The sequence below is a fragment of the Periophthalmus magnuspinnatus genome, chromosome 16 (genome assembly GCF_009829125.3).
Source record: "Periophthalmus magnuspinnatus isolate fPerMag1 chromosome 16, fPerMag1.2.pri, whole genome shotgun sequence".
Lineage (NCBI taxonomy): Eukaryota > Metazoa > Chordata > Actinopteri > Gobiiformes > Gobiidae > Periophthalmus > Periophthalmus magnuspinnatus.
Window position 1 is genome coordinate 29,001,410 of NC_047141.1, and position 18,297 is coordinate 29,019,706.

Below are 18,297 nucleotides of genomic sequence, written 5' to 3' on the forward strand. Positions count from 1 at the left end.
TGCACTGTTCTGTTTCACTGTATAAACCTGCGCATAATGATTGTTTTTATATTGGTTTTTACTATAGGAAACATCATGTACTGAACACGAGGACATTTTATTGTATTTTACTGCTAAAGTTAACGATGAATTGATAGTTTTATAATGTAATTGTAATGAAATGTGGATTTTAAAGTGTGTTCACCTGAGCAGGATCTGCAGATTGAAAGCAGTAGTAGCTAAATCTGGCACAAATCATGTTTTGTTTTGTTTTTTTTGTGTAAGATTAATGAATTTGTGCGTGTTCCCTGACAAATAAAGAAGAAAGAAAGAAAGTATCCTTTAAAATTGCAAAGTGTTTTAATTCCTCCTTGTCAAATGAACTAATTAAGGAGTTAATGAGCATCCCCCAGTCTGATAAATCTGATGCCTGTGTCCTGTGAGGTGCGTTACAGGCCAATAACTGCGTGAATAAGTAAATATGTGTTGTCTCTGTGCATCTCTGGCCTTATAAGTAACAGTCTGGATATTACAGGACTGTACAGACTAAATGGGGAAGGTGCTGTGCCCAAACCCGTGTGCGAGCCCCTCTGCGCCACCCGGAAACATTACAAGGGCCGGAAAGAGCGCACACGTCACTCACTTTTACCTAAAATATATCACCGCAGATACAAAGTAACCTCGCTCGCAGCCTTAAAAGTGTCTCCTGCAGGTCCAAAGAGTGAGAGGAAATGGCGAGGAGGAGGCTGCTTGTGTGCGCGTCGGAGTGAGCAGGCTTCAGGTCCAGTCCGCGCAGCATCCGTGAAAATGGCTCTGGCTAAAGACTGGAAAACAGCGCGCAGAAATGGACGCTAACAGCTACACGGTCAGAAGAGGCGTGACAGGCCCCATCCATCTGCATCTGTGCTCTGCCACGGGATGTGTAGGTAACGCTTTGCCCAATCGAGCGCACACATGCTCTCCAGCGTCTAAAACACTCTGCTTAATGCGTATTTATGATATTTACATCTGGAAATGCTACAGTTAGCTCAGATGGCTGCGTATAGCGCGGCCACACAGTCTCTCCAGGATGAATAACAGTGAAGTTTTGCATAAGCGCGCGACTACTGCCTCATTCTTTGCGTCTGTTGTAGTTGACGCAATATGTGCACGAGTAAAAACACACATGCATGCAGCGCAGTGATGTGTGACACGTAGCGCGCGGTGTGTTTCTAATATTTGAATCCTTTGTCCACAGGATTTCACGTTTGCATGAAAATGAGAGGGGCTCTTGTAAACTGTAGCTTGTCTGGTTCAGCTGGGCATCCCTTTAACTGTGTCTACATCAGAGACCAGAGGAAATGGTAAGGACATAAAAAGGTGAGACAAACTACCAGACTGTGTGAAGTTGTTATTCTCCATGAAATTGTGCTTTTCATTACGGGTTTTATTGTGATGTTTACTCAGTTTGATGGGAAACACACAGAAGCCTTATTGTTTGTCATTTTCTCTTTCTTGTTCCTGTTCTTACTCCAGGAAAGTCTTGAATGAAGACTGATCTGAAAACTGCTCAGAGAATATCAACGAAAACATCAGACATGAGAAGATATCACGTTTACAGCCTAAACCCAACAACATAGTCTTCTTAAACAAAGCACTCACGTTCACTTCATAATTTAATCTCTCTGGATATTACAGAAAATAGTACATATATTTAGTTACTGACACTTTAGTATTTGTGGAGTTAAATCCCATCCTCTTCGTTGGGGCTGACCAGCCACTGCTGGGACTTTTGCCGCTCCGACTGTTGGAGCCTTGGCTCTGGTGCTCCATGTGCCAGTGAGTGGGAAATGTTCCAATTTGGAAAGTATAATCTGGACATTATAGAGATGTTAAGTGGGCACCAGGCCCACCAGTTCAAAGGTCTGGGTTTAGATCGACAGCTACAGCACCAACAACAAGTGCAGCTTCACCAGCACCCTCTCCCGCAGCAGCAGCAGCAGCAGCAGGCTGAGTCGTCTGGAGCTCTTCTGTCTGGACTTGGCCTGGGGCCCCTGCAGGGGTCAAGAGGTAACGCCTTTTCTGATTCTGCCTCCATTTTTGCCAAGATGAGTGCCCCTCCTCCCCCACCTTTACAACAACAGCCTTCCTCATCTCAGAGCTCCCGTTCAAAGGCAAACAAGATGAGCAGCGGCAGCAGCCACTCTCCAGGCTACCCTCAGTTCCTGCGCTCTTTCCACACGTCTGAGGCAGCGCTAGCACAAGAGCAGTTGCACCCGAGTATAGGCCGTTTTGAGCCCTTCGCTGGGGGCAGTGGCAGCAGTGGGAGCACTGGGGGATTGGGAGGATTAGTAGCATCAGCACCTCCACCTCCTCCTCTGCATTCTGGCCTTTCTGTCCCCCAGGCGTCACCTGGGCCCCCCTCTTCTTCCCCTTCTACCTCTGTTGCCAACTCTAACCCTTCTAGTAGCAGTGCAGTCAGCTCTTTGGGACACCAGTTGGTTGGGTCTCAGTCTGATGCACGCAGCCTTCACCAACAGTTTAGTTGCATGTTAGCTGCTAATCAGTATTTTTTATCTGGGGTGCCTGCTAATGCAAGTTTAGAGCAATTTCTTGTACAACAAGGGACTCATAACCACTTAGGAATTAGTTTAAGTCAGGCAGGGGAAAATAGTTCTGGTCTTGCACCTCCTCCTGTTCTGCATAACTCCCACGCTCATGGCCACTCCACTCCTCAGCCCCAACAGACGGCCCAGCAGGCTCCGCAGCAGCAGCAGCTTCCACCTCACGGCCTCTCCCATCCTCATCCCCACTCACATCCGCACCATCCTCTTCACCCGAGCTCTCAGCCTTCGTCTTTGGGTGGTTTTGACTTCCAGGGCATCCCCGTTCTCTCTTCTAATCAGATAGCTTCTTTAATGCAGCAAGAACCTGGCCTGCCCCTCCCCTTACCATTACATTTATCTTTATCTAAGGATGACGGTAAAGGGGAGAGCACTGGTGTTGGTAGCAGTAGTAGCAGCAGTAGTAGGAGGAAGAAAGCAATGGCTGGATATTTGCCACAGAGAAAAGCTGATAGCACGAGTAACGGCAACAGCCACGGGCACAATAGTCACAGTATTAATCTTAGTAACGGAGGGGGGCTTAGTCATGGTCAGCCCCCAGCTTTAATTGGCAGTGGGGTTGGTTTGTCAAATATTGGTGGTGACCCCTCATCCCTTCTTGCCTCATCATCATCTTCATCAGTAGTTTCTTCCTCCTCCTCTGCTCCCTCTTCTACTGCTGCCTCTGCACTAGTGTCTGATTCTCACATTACTAAATGTGACAATCCAAGCTCTATGCAGTCCAACCCCTCAAATTCAGACACAGAGCCTGTTTATAGTTGTTCAGATTGTGGCAAAAGCTTTCCTCACCTCTCTAGTCTGCGCAGACATTTACGCATGCATGAACCCACCACAGCAGGCACTAGCAATTCTAATTCTATTCGCCCAAACCCCATCCACATAAAATCAGAGCCCGACCCAACCCTTCCTCATTCAACCCAAGAAGCGCCTCAGCCCTCGTCTAATTCCTGCCCGAGCCCAGACAAAATATTTCATTGTCCTGAATGTGGCAAAGGCTTTAAGAAAAAAGGCCACCTTCTGCAGCATGGTGTAATACACTCGTCAGCCCGGCCTTTTGGCTGCTCCACCTGCTCTCGGGCCTTTAATCGTAGAGAGTCACTGACCCGACATGAGAAGATACATGAGGAAAAACCTTTCCGATGTCCCGCCTGTGGCCGTGCCTTTCGTGAGAGCACATCTCTGCTGAACCACGCGGCCTCAGGCACCTGCGGCAAGCCAGGTAGGGGGCCCAAACAACGGAACGGCAAAATAGAAAGTGACGGTGAGGACAGAGGGGGTGGAGTTGGTAATGGAGGAGGGGGAACTTATCAAAGCAATAGAGGGGGTATTTATGGGAAAGCTGAGGAAGAAGAAGGTGTAATAATTGTGGGGGAAGGAGAACCAAAATCAGGTTTAGGATGTGATGGTCTTTATCAATCTGGACGGGGAGGGAATTCAAATGACAGGGACAGAACTGATGGTAAATACCCCACTGACTACTCTCGGAATCGTTACACAGGCTACCATGATGACCACCGATCTCAAAGTAACCCATCTCCATGCTACTCTGGTGCCTCCCCCTGTGGGAGCGGGATGGCCGGCCCCGCTCTGAGAAAGGCACCCCTGGCACCAACTCTGCATCCACACACACAGAGCCACCCTCACCACCACCCGCAGCCACCACCCCACCTGCCTCTGTCTTCTTTACTGGACGACTCTGAAGACGATGTCACTAGCTCTGTAAATCATGCTATCTCCGCTATTACTGCTGCTAATAGCGGCGGAACCAGAGGGGACGATAGGGGCGACATTATAGGGGGTCTTCTTGGTGGTCTTGGTTTAGGTCCTCTGGGGTCACCTTCATCAACGACAATGGATAACAAAAATTACAGACCGGAGGCTATGAGCAGTACGCAAGATCCTTCCGTCAAACCTAAACGTCCCCGCAAACCCAGAGCCAAGAAAGACTCCTCGGCCAACGAAGACCCCTCAAAACCTCGACAATACACCCAAAGAATGAGCACCAGCGGACTCCCACGCACCCATCTCTGTAGTGTCTGCGGTAAAGGCTTTGCGCGCCGCGAGACTCTGAGAAGACACGACCGCATTCATACTGGAGAAAAACCCCACCATTGCACCGTCTGCGGTAAATATTTTAGAGAGGCCTTTCATTTAAGCAAACATCAAACTGTCCACTCGGGTGCAAAAAACTACAAATGCACCATTTGCGGAAAGGAGTTTGGTTATTCGCAGAGTCTCCGTCGTCACGGTAAACTCCATCAAAAAGGCGAAAATGAAGAAGTGCCAGCTACGCCTAATACAGAAAATCTAAACAGCTTTAACCCAAATCCTCAATGTAGCGTGGTCCCAGATAGGAGCCAAAATCAAGTCCCGAGTACCTCCTCCTATTACTCCTACTCTCAAGATGTCAAGCCTCAAGACACGCACCCCCCATCCCATGCACCGCCCCCACCTCGGCTCTACACCTGTGCGATATGTTGGAAGTCTTTCCGGCATCATTTCCATTTGACTGCGCACCACCAGACAGTTCATGACGGTGGGGGCGAAAAGGTGTTCTCGTGTGAAGTATGTGGCAAGTCGTTCGCGTACTCTAACAGCCTTACCCGACATAAGCAATCCCAGCACGGCATAACCCGCAATGAATCGTCAAACCATCACGAAAACAGCAATAGATCCGTAAACAGCCAAAATGTGAGCAACATCAACCAGGCAACTTCAGAAAATGAGGCAGCAACTAACGCATTGCTTCAGATGACACCTTCCTCTGAAACTCACGGAGGCCCGGGTTTGCCTGTCAGTCATAACCACCAACAGCAGCCTCCTCCACACCCGCCAGCTGGCTACCCTCCTCTCTTTTATGACGCTTCAACCAATGCACCAAATTATTCACAGCCTCTGCCCCCAAACTCAACAATCATGCCCCCGCAGCACCCCCACTCCCCTGCTGGAGTCAAAGGAGAGCACATTTATCCCGCGGGATCTCGTAGTCGCACGTTGCACACTACAGCCCCTTTCCAGCCCCTCACAGAAATACCCTCAGCTGAACATCACCATCTGCATCACCATCCCATTCAACCCCACCTTCATCCTCATATGTCAAACACAGAGCTGCAGCAACAAACAGATTTCAGAATTGATATGTCACAAGATAACGTAGGACGGCTCAAGAAGAAAAAGAAAAAGTCTAACAACAGGCAAGACTGGAGCGAAGGAAAATGGGAAGACACAGATAAACGTGATGCCAAGAAAATAACAAAAAAGACATGTTTTTCAGTTAGCAGGCAGCGTCGTAGCAAAAAGGCACCCAAACGCAAGACATTTCGGAGGGTAAGAGGGCACAAACTTATGAACAGCGGAGAAATGAAGGCACTGTCCTCCCTTAAAGTCCCAGTGAAGCGTTTTGGCTGCCCGATCTGCCCCAGTTCGGTGTTTTCTCACAGAGCAGGGTTGCTAGTTCACATGGCAGCAAAACACATCCAAAAGGTCTTAACTGGTCTGGAGCGTCTGACCTGTTGTGTGTGTGGGAAACAGTCTCACGGACCAATGGCAGCCTTCATCCACCGGGCAAAACATTGCTCCAAAGGGACTTTCTCCTGCCGACACTGCCGTCTTCGCTTCTGGAACGCCACCCTTCTTCATAGGCACAAGAAGGCCTGTCGACGCACAGCTAAAGGCCTGCAGAGAACCAGTGTAAAGAAGATAGATGGATCAGAGACAGAGGGGGAGCAAGGAGATGTGCAGGGCGACATATCGTTTCTATAGGGACCATAAGAAGAAAGTAAAGGGAGATATTTGTGTTCTTCCATGAAATAGTGAGGGAACGTTAAAGAATTGCCTCTGATTTGTTTTCCTGAGTATTAGATTGAGTGTGTTAACAGCTACTGTAGATTCTCACCAGAAAATCTTCCAGGTTGTGGTGGAAGATGTTTTAAAGCCTTGACTGTTTCCTTTACCCCTAAGTGCATTGACACTGTGCTTGGCTGACACTGTGCAGTTAATAGAAACGTTTAGGAGAAATGACCTGCTAAAAATGTATCCCCAATATTATAATAATAATAATATTAATAATAATAGAAATCTTGCTACACCTCTTGCTGTATGATAAGTGTTTCTGCTGTGTACTTTGTCTTGTTGTTCACTAGAGGCTGAGCACTTAACTGAAAATGTAAAGTGCGTTATTAGGAGTAGGGACTTGGGGACAAAACCTTTGATAGTATCTCAGTGCATGTTTGTTCTCTGGTGAAGTTTTTGAAGAGGTTGTGAATCATTCCAACATTATCTGCTAGTTTATTCAGTATTTCCCCAAGTTAACCCATGGTTTGACAAATCTATTGGGCTCTGCACTGACACGTGATTTAATCATAAACTGTAATTCAAATTGCAGACATTAAACTGTATAAGCCTCAGCCAAAGTTAGACGTTACAGAAAGCCACGGCTTATTATGTCAATTTGGTTCATTTTGGTCAGTTCTGTTATAAATGGGAGACAGGTCAAATGATGCCTGTACTATTAATCTCATAATATGTGTATGAGAAATTATTTCTACAGTACTTTTGCGTGTTTTAAAACAAGGACCTATAATAGCAATGTAATAATCCATGTATTTATGTGTGTAATCCAATCGATCCTCGCATCAATCGTATAGGCTACTTAACCTCTTTTCTATTTGCTGAGTTGCAATCATCCTCCTGTCTTTTATTGTTCCTTTGTTTACATGTGTCCATACCATAACGCACCTTAGTTTATCTTCTAAGGACTAATGGGATTAGTATGTTTCTATCACATTTATTTACTCAAAAGTCAGTAGTTGAATATATTTCTGCAATGAATAAACTTTAAATGTAATCGTTTCTTTTTCTTTCACTTTGTTTGGAACACACTCTCAGCTGTTATTATTGCAAGATCCCAGTTCTGTATGTACTGAACACACACACACACACACACCCACACACACACCTTAGTCAAATGATTCAACCAAAGCACACCACAAGAGGGCGTTATTCAACTCACATGAACTCTAGTTGTCTGGGGAGAGTGTGCCAGTCACATGGAGGTGCAGTGATAGAGCCTGTGTGAGTGTTGTTTACTAGTATCCCAGTTTTACACAAGATTATAAGGAATGCATCACTTCTCACATGGCAGAACTTTAAAAAAAAAACAGCCTGAAATATAAAATATGTGCTGTACATTTATGCAACTGCTCTTAGTCCCATTTAACTCTATTGGAAATGTCCAGGTATTATGTGTCTGTCCTATGAATAACAGGATCACACTGAAGACACAAAGGTTTGGCCCCAAATATAATCTCTACAATGTGGTACCTCCAGAGTTGGACTAAGTGCTCAAATTAAACCTCCCAGTGTGACTCTCCTTCAGCTGAAATGGTGCTGTCTCGACACAAAGCAGGGGTAAACTGTAGTGTCTTGGGGGTACATGTGCTCTGCTGCTACACTGGACAACAGCCTCGCGCTCGGGTCGGTCTCACGCGGCCGTGGCATGCACAAGGAGAATCCGTGGAGGCGGGTTAACTCGACCTATTTGTGTCCAATGGAGTCCTGCTGGAGGCGGAGTCTGGATAAATACAAACCCAATGAGAGGCAGAGCGCGCGCGGACAGGCCTCGCTTCACCGTGCAGGGTACACGTGAGTGGAACAGCTATTGTACACCGGGAGGCAACGTGCACAAGCGGCCCTCATCCTGTACAAACGATGCTCTCACGTTTTAGTGGATTACCAGAGTGTACTGTGGTATTTAACCTGCTCCAGAGCTAAGAAAATAATGGAATAGTTTAAAATGGACTTGAATAGAAGCATAGAAGTGCACATTTAGTGTGTTTTAGTGACATAATTATAATAAACTCGTGCGTAATCTGTGTCGTACATCACAGCCACACGTTTAATAAAGTATCTCTGTGCTCTTGAAATGCAACAGCAGATAAAGTTTGTCCCTGTCAGACTAAACAAACAGCCTGTTCCTCGAGGTGTGGCACGAGGAGTGGGTGTGTCCCATAAATAATAATCCCTTGGCCACGCCCCTCTCGCGCTCGCCGCTTGTTCCGTGGGCCGTGACGTCAGGCGCAGCGCCCGTGTCTGCTCCAGCTGAGGCTCTGTGCTGAGAGGACGCTCGAACGCGGCCTCACCACAAACCCGAGCTCCTGCGCCCGTGACCGGATCTACCGGATGCAAAAAAAAGTACAGACAGAAAGAGGAAACGACCCCTCCTCCCTGCGCGCTCTGCACAGCACCACGGCACAGGAGCAGCACCAACACAACTTGTCATTTGACCAGCGCGGACACTGCTCTGTGGTAGGACTTTACTTGCGCAGTTCTTTTTCATTTGTTTTGTTTTGACACAGTGCGCTTTCCAGACGTTTTAGCGGATCTATTCCACTTGTCCACTCACCACATCGAATTCGTACCTTCGTTTCGTTCATTTTTTGGGAATCTTTTATTGCGTTTTACGGCTGTTGCGTTTATTATGGACACTTCTGGTGCGACAGTCCCTCCCACCAGCGCGCACGGGGAGTAATACACTGCACAACACTTTGAACTCCTCTGCTGCCATGGAACACACGGATACAAGTATTTCTCCAAAGCGCTAAAGCCTCCTCTGTTTCGCAGGTAAGCAGCAGTTTATAACACACCTACACTTTATAACTGCGTCATTAACGTGCTCTTATGCTCATTACACTTCACTGTATTTTCCATGTGCGCTCAAATTGATCTTTTTCCCCTCTCTTCCTCCCCCCCACCCCCTTCCCCTCCTCTTCCCCTCCCCTCTGGCTTTGCCCCTGCACACACAGCGTACTTGTCCTATTGGTAGATTCTCCAGTAAGTTTGCCTCGCCTCTTCAAGTGCTCCAGGTGTCCATATCTGCGGCCCATCTGCCCAGAGGATGTCCAGACAGCTCACGCAGCTCCCCCCCACGCCAGACCTCCCTGCTGGTGCAAGCCCTCAGTTTGGAAGTTGTTCTCAGCCTGCAGGTGGCCAGCTCAACTCCATGGCAGGACTCAAATCTCTCTTGCAACATCCCATGAAGGGAGACCAGCGCATCAAGACCTCGTGTGACCCCAAGGGTAATTACAACAACAGTTTATTTTTATAATACTGGTTTAGGCGTCTTTATTATTACTACTGCATGCCATTAGGGCTGGGCGGCATGCCAAAATATGAATCATGATGTATTCTTCCTCATATTCAGCAATCAGCACTTTAGTATCAATTTATTTTTGTCTTATTAAAATGTCTTTAAGTTTATGAACATGAACAATACAGGTGTTTAATCGCTGCCATTTAAAAAAGTCAAATGTCTCACGTCTGGACTCCAAACCACATGTATTTACTGACATATTAACAAGATCCAAGCATATAACTGACAATTAGAAGTGGCAGGATCTAGATTTTGATTAAAAAATGATTAAAAGTTGATTTAAATTGCACAAAGCTCCTGTATAAACCACACAAAGCCTATATAGCATAGCAGTAGCCGCTTTTATCCAGCTATCAAACCAGCTTCCCCCTCTGATTGGTGGATTCTCATTGCATTTTTTATTGTAATTAGTTTCCAGATTCTGTCGATTACATGTGACTTAATTACAGTGCTCTTCTCCAGGCACGTGTTGGGAGTACTTTTGCAGTTTTCTCAAATGTTGACATATGCAGCATGGTCCCAGCTTTTGTTTAATACCACAGTTTAGCTTCCATCTGGCCCATCTGTGAATCTGCATAAGACAGGAAGCGACGTCCACCTGTTACCATGCAATAGATTGTGAAGTTACATCTTGTATCTAAACGTTTTGCTTGTTTTTTCCAGATAAAGACAGATCGTTGGAATTGGAAGTGGATACTTTGTGCAGTATGAGGAATGGAAGTGGACTATCTGTCAGTAATAACAACAGTAATAGCTGTGGAGGAGGAGGAGGAGGTGGAGGAGGTGGAAATTTCAACCAGTTCTTGGGGCCTCTCCTGTGGGATCGCACGCTGCCTGCAGATGGGGGCCTCTTTCAGCTTCAGTACATGGACTTAGAGGAGTTTTTGACCGAAAACGGGATGGGGAGCGGGCACAGCAACAACAATAGCTCCAGCGCTGCTCAGATACCATCGCAAAGTCCCCAATCAGCTGTGCCCAATCAGAGTTCCCAGTGCCTACCGCCCTCCTCCCCCCCTTGCTCCACGTCCTCCTCACCCTCATCTCACCCTTCGTCTTCCCCCTCTCTCATCGGTTTGGAAGTCGCCCAAGGTGTCACCGGAGGAAGCAGCGACTGTTTGCACGGTGAGTTGCAGTAACAGCCACCATTTTCTACCTGACTGGTTCAACAGACAGGGAATAAATGACTAAGGCAAGAGAACAGAGCAGCACATTCAAAAACCAAGGTTCTTCCAGCACAAAACAATGAAAAAAAAAGGTAAAGTTGACAAACCAGAAGAGACAAGCTGTTCCCTGTGGCTGATACAAAACCAGCAGGGCCCCGAACTTAATACAAGTTCAGCCACAATCAAGGTTATGTGGCTGTCATTCAAGTAAAAATAATGATTAAGCTTTTTAACCCTGCTGCTCTGAGTTTAAAACATGACAAGCCAGTATGTTACCTTTGAATACTTTGAATAACACGCCTGAAATCAGTGGTATTTTCACTTAGTTGGATATAAACTGTAAGAATCTAATACAATATGTACTTTAGAAACACCAAACTACACATTTACGATACCAAAGTTTAGTTTTTACTTCACTCTTTGCTATCTAATCACTCCTTTGCGAGCGAGAGGGAATTATTAATATAGCGCTGGCCGTATCAAAACATTGTGAACAGAGAGAGAGGCTGGAGTGTGTTGAGTTGCGTGTCTTTAAATCTCTCCCTGCTTCACACGCCACAGCCATGTGCACGCGTAAGGACACGTGCGGAGTAGAGCCAGGGAACAGGGGCGGGACTAGAGCACGAGAGGGAGGAACGGAGAGGCAGAGCGATGAATACAGAAACAGGAAGAAATTGTTTTGGGTTTTTTTGCAGCTGCTGATTTCAATAGTGATTATAGGACAAATTACAGTCATTCATTATCTTACTTGTGTTTGAGTTATTTATCATTTAGCCAGAAAACGATGTATATTAAGATCTATTTTCAAGGGAAATGTGGTCCAGAGGTAAACAACAATACAACCTGGACTTAAAGGCAAATTTCTGAAGATATATTAACAGTTTTCCCTATAATTGTTTGCCCAAATAACATTGTATTCTACTTATAAACACCCTAAACTTATTACATTATTATTATCATTGCTATTACCACTTCTATTTTCTCATTTAATTATGTTATATTTAGAGTACGTACTGTCTTTTTTGGTTAGTTTGTTTATTTCAAAGGTTATTCTAAAGGTTATTTGACATATAAAGAGAAGGTCAGTGTTTTTTAAAGCTTAAAAAACACAAGATAATATGAAATGTATCCTGCAGTCCGCAAACATAAGCCAGTCTGAGCTGCTTACACTATTTAGTTTAGGCTCTTTAAGGAATATAAATAATTGTTGTGGTTTGGTGTTACACGGAGAGAGGGAGAGATGTGGATATTTACTGACAAACTGGACAGACAGATCTGGTTGTGTTTGAGTTTTTGAGAACACCGTGTAATCCATTTGGCAGTTATACAGACACTGGCCTCGCAATTACGGGAATTTGTTGACAAGTTTGCAACCTTGTGTTTAATTTTCGTGTGACAACCTTTTGTTAGATTTTATTCATGTGACACAATGTGGGCTCGTTTACTGACGCACGTGACCTGTTCCAAGGTGGTAATTTGAGTGTATACTTTATTATCGCTCTAATAATAGCAAACAGCAACCTTAAGTATGGTTTCAAAATGAGTTACGCACGTTTATTAGTTCCAAAATATCTCAAAATTGGCTTGTTCTGATTGTAAATTACAGAACACACAAGTTGCGAGGGGCTTTGATTGCTGTGCGTCGCCATTGTCAGCTTGTGTACATATAACATTACTTTGCTATTTTGAGGTTATGATTCAGAAAGTGTGTTTGAAAAGTATAAACCAAAGGGAGGGTGTGTAAAAGGGTTTGACCGGGCCACACACAGCCACCAAAGCTTTACCATTGGCCTTCACTGTAATTAACCAGTCAGATTCATTTATAGGAAGGACTTTTAATGCTGAAGATGGTTGGTTAAGGCACACAGTTGCATATAGCGCTCAAATGTTTAGCCCTATATTGGCCTCACTTGCAGGAACTGGTTTAAAGGGGAGGGGAAGAAATTACATAACATTATCCCATATATGTCTTCTATATGTTCTGTCTTGTGCATGTTAATTTACGATCTGAACATACCTTCACCTGCCCTGGAATTGGTTGATTAACGTGTCAAATGCAAAAGCAGCAAAGTTGACAATATTAAACTGTTTTTGTGCAGACAGAATTCTAATTTTATAATGTAATTTTGATTTTGCCCAGGTTTACTCACAGCACCTTAATGTTTCGTAGAGTCACGTCCGTGCGTTAATTTCCGTGTTGTTGCTTTTTTAATACTGCTTTGGAAATGTCTTGGGTTTTTTCAATCAGTTAAGGCCATGATTGAAGCAGAGGAATGTTGTTTGTTGCTGCTTTGGAAAGAAGTAACCCCCTGCTACCACCTACTGGCCAAACAGTGCTAGAAGTATCATAAAAGCTGCTTGGGATGTGAAAGTGTAGACGATGCAACAGATTTTCATGGTTTTTAAGTGATTATTTGGTTTGGCCGGATAGTAGCTGAGGTAAATGTTTAGGAGAGTTTTAAATCAGTGTTAGTTTGTGGAAAAAGTGACAAGAAAAGTACAAAAATACAGAAATAGTGGTCAGTTCTTGATCAGAATCAGAAGACTTTTATTGCCATTGTCAGTGAACACAACTCACAAAGTAGCAACTTTTTTCGGTGATAAAGTGCAACAAAAAAACACTGAATAAGTACAAATAAGGGCATGCATAAAGTAAAAAAATAAAATAGCCTTAGAGTTAAATATATACAACAACAGAACAACAGTTAAACAGAATATTGTACTTCAAACTGTGCCATCAACACCAAAAAACACCTGAAAATGCAAAGGGAATTTATGGAAAAGGGACAGTTTAAACCTTCATTTAACACAATAAAGGTGTTGCCATCTATTTTGATTAATTTATTCATTACTATTGTGGAATTTGTTTTGAAGTTTTGACCCTTTTTAACATTATGAGTGCTATTTAACAGAGCTAAAATCATCTCTTTATATGTCATATCTGCTGCAGAAAATGAATTATTAACTTAAAAAAATAGACAAAACTTGGTAAAAATTTGTGGTTAAATTTTAAATATAATGTTTATTTTATGCACTTTAAATTTATGTACTGAATGTATTTTTCTGATGTGATTTGCAGGGAGCCAGTCCAGTATCGGTGAATCCTGCGAGTCGCCCTCCTCCTCCTCTTCCTCCTCTTGCCCTCCTCTCCTGACGCCCACGGGGAGCGGGCCGGACGTGATGGGGATGTTCGACATGGAGGGCTCAGAGATGGACATGTCCGAAGGCTCGCAGCAGTCCTTTGACCCGCGAAGGCACTCGTTCAGCGAAGAGGAGCTCAAGCCGCAGCCGATGATCAAGAAAGCCCGCAAGATCCTGGTGCCGGACAACTTAAAGGTAAGAACGAAAGGTCACACGTATTTTTATATGTTTGGGTGGTTTTATTTAAGTAAAGTGAGAATCAAGTCTCACAGGGACGTCATGTAGCTTTCCTGGTGGGGGGGGGGGGGGGTTCCTTTGCATCACTGCTTTGCCTGGAATGTTCCCAAATATGGCATTAAACTTAATCAAATCTGTAGAGAGAGACAAAAATGATAAAAAGAAAAAGTTTATTGATATACAGAGGAACATTCCCAGTTTGCAGGCGCTACACAAAAAAGTAACACTGCACCTTCAAAAACTATTATCGTGTCTGTATGTTTAGGTTCATTTATTATTTTATTAGTACATTTATTATTATTATTTTAATATATTTATTATTTATTGTAACAGTATAAACTAGAAAAGAAAAGCTCCAACATAAATAAATAAATAAATACATGAATAAATAAATAAATATTATCTTGGGGTTTGTAGAAAAGCTCTATATAAATGTGACAATTTTTATATATTTTAAACTCAGCTCATTACAAAAGGAGTACTTCATTATTGGTAGATTTTGTGGTAATGTTACTTCATTATAGTATTTTTTATTGTACATACTTGACACTCGCCTTTATACGTACCATATACTTGCATAGTATTGAGTATTTTATGTTTTTTATGTTTATATTGATTAGGCCTGTGCAGTTAATCACATTTTAATCAGTTTTCTAATCAGGCGTGATTAACTCGGGCCTTTTTAATCAAGGTTTATAGCCAAAAAAATACTTTGGAGGAAGAAATTTCACTATTTTTATATTAAAAGGCCGTGATTAAAAGTCTGTTGTTTTTTAAAATAAGAAAAATAAATAGATCAATATGCAATATGACTTACTTTTGGCCATATCATCCCCCCTAATACTGACTACAGCTGTTTACTCTTATGAAACTCCATCAATTCGTGTTTGTTCTTTCCCAGGATGAAAAGTACTGGACCCGGCGATACAAAAACAACGAAGCAGCCAAGCGTTCCCGAGACGCCCGCCGCCTGAAAGAGAACCAGATATCCGTGCGCGCCGCGTATCTGGAGCGGGAAAACGCGGCGCTCCGGCAAGAGGTGGCCGAGATGCGGAAAGAGCTGGGCCGCTGCCGCAACATCCTCAGTAAATACGAGAACCGCTTGGCCGACCAGTGAGGGGCACTACGCAACGAACGAGGAGCAGGAACAAGCTTGATTCAGTCTGGAACATTACATTTTGTTGAATCAATGGACTAAATAAGGGGATGATGATGATGATGACGATGAAGATGTTGAATGTATCAGAGGAGATCATTTATTGAAGCTCAGGTGTCTTGTTTTGTCAACTCTTAAAATGCAACAGAAAGAATAATTTAACCGGTGAAAGATGTGACTTTTAAGAGTTTTGTTATTGGAAAATGTATATTTTTATAATACTTCAGAATAATTAGCAGGAGAGCCAATTTGAAGAGTAATTTTGTATATTTTCTACGTGACGGGGCATAGCGAGGGATATACTACGGTAAATATCTTTTAGTATAGATGATTCAGGAGATGATTAGCCATGGAGCGTGTTTTCGGAAGGCTGCGGCAGGGCTGAGGACGCGATTAATGTTTGTAATATACAGAGCAAAATGATGTTTAAACTGTTTAGATACACATTTTGTTGATTTGACGTAAGCACTTAACTTTTCTTGCTCCTTTCCTGTCATCCGGATTGAGTGTGTTTGGCAACGGGAGCTGTCGTTTGTACAATCCAACACTATTATATATAAAGATCGACCAGTCAGTGTTTCTCAACTTTAACCACCAGCTCATAACGACATGTACAAATAATTTTATTCAAGAGTGGTACATTTAAAAAAAAAAAAAACGATATTACGTATAATACTTGTATGTCAAAAGCCTGTTGAGACCCCCCCTTCTGAGTTTAGTCCATATACAATTTTTGAGTCTTTTGATGCTCGTTTCCCATGCTCGTTGTTTTGGTTTAAGGGTTTGTCAGTGTTGTATCAATTTCTGCAATCCTGATTTTCCATTTACGGATTTTTACTGTTTTAATTATCTACATGAGATTGAATATTGTGTGTATTTTGGGCCTACTCTTTCTGTATATTTATATTCCAAGACCTGGGTTTATTTTTCCCAGCGACTGGAATAGACTTCAATTCTCAAATTCCTGTGAGAGACTAAAGCCAAAAGTTCCTATACTATTGTTCCACAGCTTGTTGCTACCTATAAAGCTATTTTTTCAGTACATTGTAATTGATATATACTTTATACTGTATGTATAAGCTTGACCTGCACAGGGCCTGGTACACTATGTCATGTTCAGTTGGAGGGATGTGTGATTTGAATCCCTACGTTGAACAATTACTGCTAATATCAATGTTATGGTTAATTAATTCCCCGTTTTAAATGTCACTTTTCTGTATTAGCCTTTTCTTTCTTAGGATTGCAAACCTGATCTGCAACAGAAAGACTTTTAAATGGGAAAGTTCTTATTCGTTGGTGTATTTGTTCTCCTAACACAACATAACACCCAAATACTCGATACTTTGCCACTCGGGATGACGACACACGTGGCGCCGTTTTGGGACTTTTTACGTACAAATGCGTTGGTCGGTGGTGTGCGGACTGAGTATCCACGTGCACACATCAGTTTTGTTTTCCCTCAGCCACCTCATCGAGTGATCGTTAGCTCCCCGTACAGGATCTAGCCTCTCATTCCTCACAGACGTGGTTGATGATGACTCTTGTTGTGATCTCTAATTGAACTACAACTGTCCTGCTGTATCAGTGGTGTCAGTGGTGCCCGGTTTGTGTAATACTGGGCATCTGGATGTAGTTACGACTTTCCCCCAAAAACACCAATAAAAGATTGTTCATTGTTCTCATTCATTGGAGTTTGTTTTATTTATAGGAGATAATTATAAATATTCATGGTACTGTGATTAGATAGTAGGCATGGTGTACTTTTTGGAGTAGATTTTTAAAAATGTGGCGATTTGTCCACAGATCTGAAGGTTGGCGGTTCAAATCCCGCTCTCAACATAAAAAAAAATCATTGGTTGAGCGGTCAGATCCACCGATTCACAGGTTGGCGGTGCAATTCCAGCTCCCACAGATGAATACTGTCGTTGTGTCCTTCGGCAAGACACACTCTTTATTGTAAAGTGACTTGAAGTTGGAAAAGTGCTGTATAAAAACAACTATTTACCATTTACTTTAAGGCTGAAATCTTTCACTCAGTTTCATTTCTATTACATTTTTTTATCACTCAACTAATTAATTATAATATTATTGGGATAAGGACTGATTTAAATGGACCAAAGCAGAAAGGAGAAGTGAAACTGAATGTATTTTGCCTTTTAAAACAAGTATCCATTTAACTTTACATTTGTTGCGTTTTTCAGAGCACTTTGGATCAGATATTTGGTCTTAATCACATTCACAGGACACATAACTGCACGGTATCGTCTGCTCTGATCGGCTAAAGCTCAGAAAATATACAAACTAAACCTTTAAACATGTTAACTCTGCTTTAAACTGATTAATAAACTGTGTCACTTTATTAAAATGGGAAAATCTAAAATAAACAAGCTATTAAAATTCAAATTAATTAAAATAAAGACTACCCATTTATTTTTTATTGGTAGAATACTTCAATTTTTTTTTTACATTTTGCCTCAAAATTAAGCTTAATGTGCCTCTTTCTAAACACATAAGCGTCTTCCGGTGAAGTTTTCATTTTACTTGTGGGGTTTTTAACATGTTGGTCAGTGACATCCCCCCACAGCTCCCTGTCACTGCCTCATGGTAAATATGTAGCGTGACTCTGCACAGACCTCTTAAAGATACAACTGGACAGGAAGTAGTGACGCTAACAGGGAGGTTGCCAGGCGTTGTCGTGCACAGAATCAATTAGTCAAGTTTTGTGTAAAGTAATGATCCATGCCAGTGTTCCTTAAACTGCGGTACGTGCGTTTGTCAAGTTCATTTTATCCACTTTTTTATCTTCCTGTGTTTAAAACTACAGTGGAAATGGCGTCATCCACTTATAGACCTGGTTTAGGCTTGATT

The 18,297-nt window shown here is 43.0% G+C and overlaps 2 protein-coding genes across 4 annotated transcripts; both read left to right on the plus strand.

The window, feature by feature from the left end:
* Nucleotides 1-607: 607 nt before the first annotated feature.
* On the plus strand, nt 608-7,395 carry si:dkeyp-69b9.6 (uncharacterized). Of its 3 annotated transcripts, none has more exons than XM_033980338.2 (3): nt 608-905; nt 1,217-1,322; nt 1,495-7,395. In XM_033980338.2, exon 3 carries the CDS (start codon nt 1,809-1,811, stop codon nt 6,342-6,344), a length of 4,536 nt encoding a protein of 1,511 aa, XP_033836229.1. In that variant the 5' UTR covers nt 608-905; nt 1,217-1,322; nt 1,495-1,808; the 3' UTR covers nt 6,345-7,395. The 3 variants fall into 3 exon arrangements, with proteins under 3 accessions (XP_033836229.1, XP_055083565.1, XP_033836228.1); XM_055227590.1 differs by having other exon boundaries at nt 608-901; nt 1,217-1,338; XM_033980337.2 differs by having other exon boundaries at nt 608-901.
* Nucleotides 7,396-8,640: 1,245 nt separating this feature from the next.
* On the plus strand, nt 8,641-17,115 carry dbpb (D site albumin promoter binding protein b). Its single transcript, XM_033980885.2, has 5 exons — nt 8,641-9,203; nt 9,386-9,658; nt 10,396-10,854; nt 13,975-14,231; nt 15,175-17,115. The coding sequence occupies exons 2-5, from the start codon at nt 9,478-9,480 to the stop codon at nt 15,388-15,390; spliced, it is 1,113 nt and encodes a 370-aa protein (XP_033836776.1). The 5' UTR covers nt 8,641-9,203; nt 9,386-9,477; the 3' UTR covers nt 15,391-17,115.
* The last annotated feature ends 1,182 nt before the right edge of the window (nt 17,116-18,297 follow it).

Bases quoted from the DNA above. Each gene is read 5' to 3' on its own strand.
- dbpb (XM_033980885.2), top strand. From the start codon at position 9,478: ATGTCCAGACAGCTCACGCAGCTCCCCCCCACGCCAGACCTCCCTGCT. The intron at 9,659-10,395 runs GTAATTACAACA...TGTTTTTTCCAG, and splicing joins GACCTCGTGTGACCCCAAGG to ATAAAGACAGATCGTTGGAA. The intron at 14,232-15,174 runs GTAAGAACGAAA...GTTCTTTCCCAG, and splicing joins TGGTGCCGGACAACTTAAAG to GATGAAAAGTACTGGACCCG.
- si:dkeyp-69b9.6 (XM_033980338.2), top strand. From the start codon at position 1,809: ATGTTCCAATTTGGAAAGTATAATCTGGACATTATAGAGATGTTAAGT.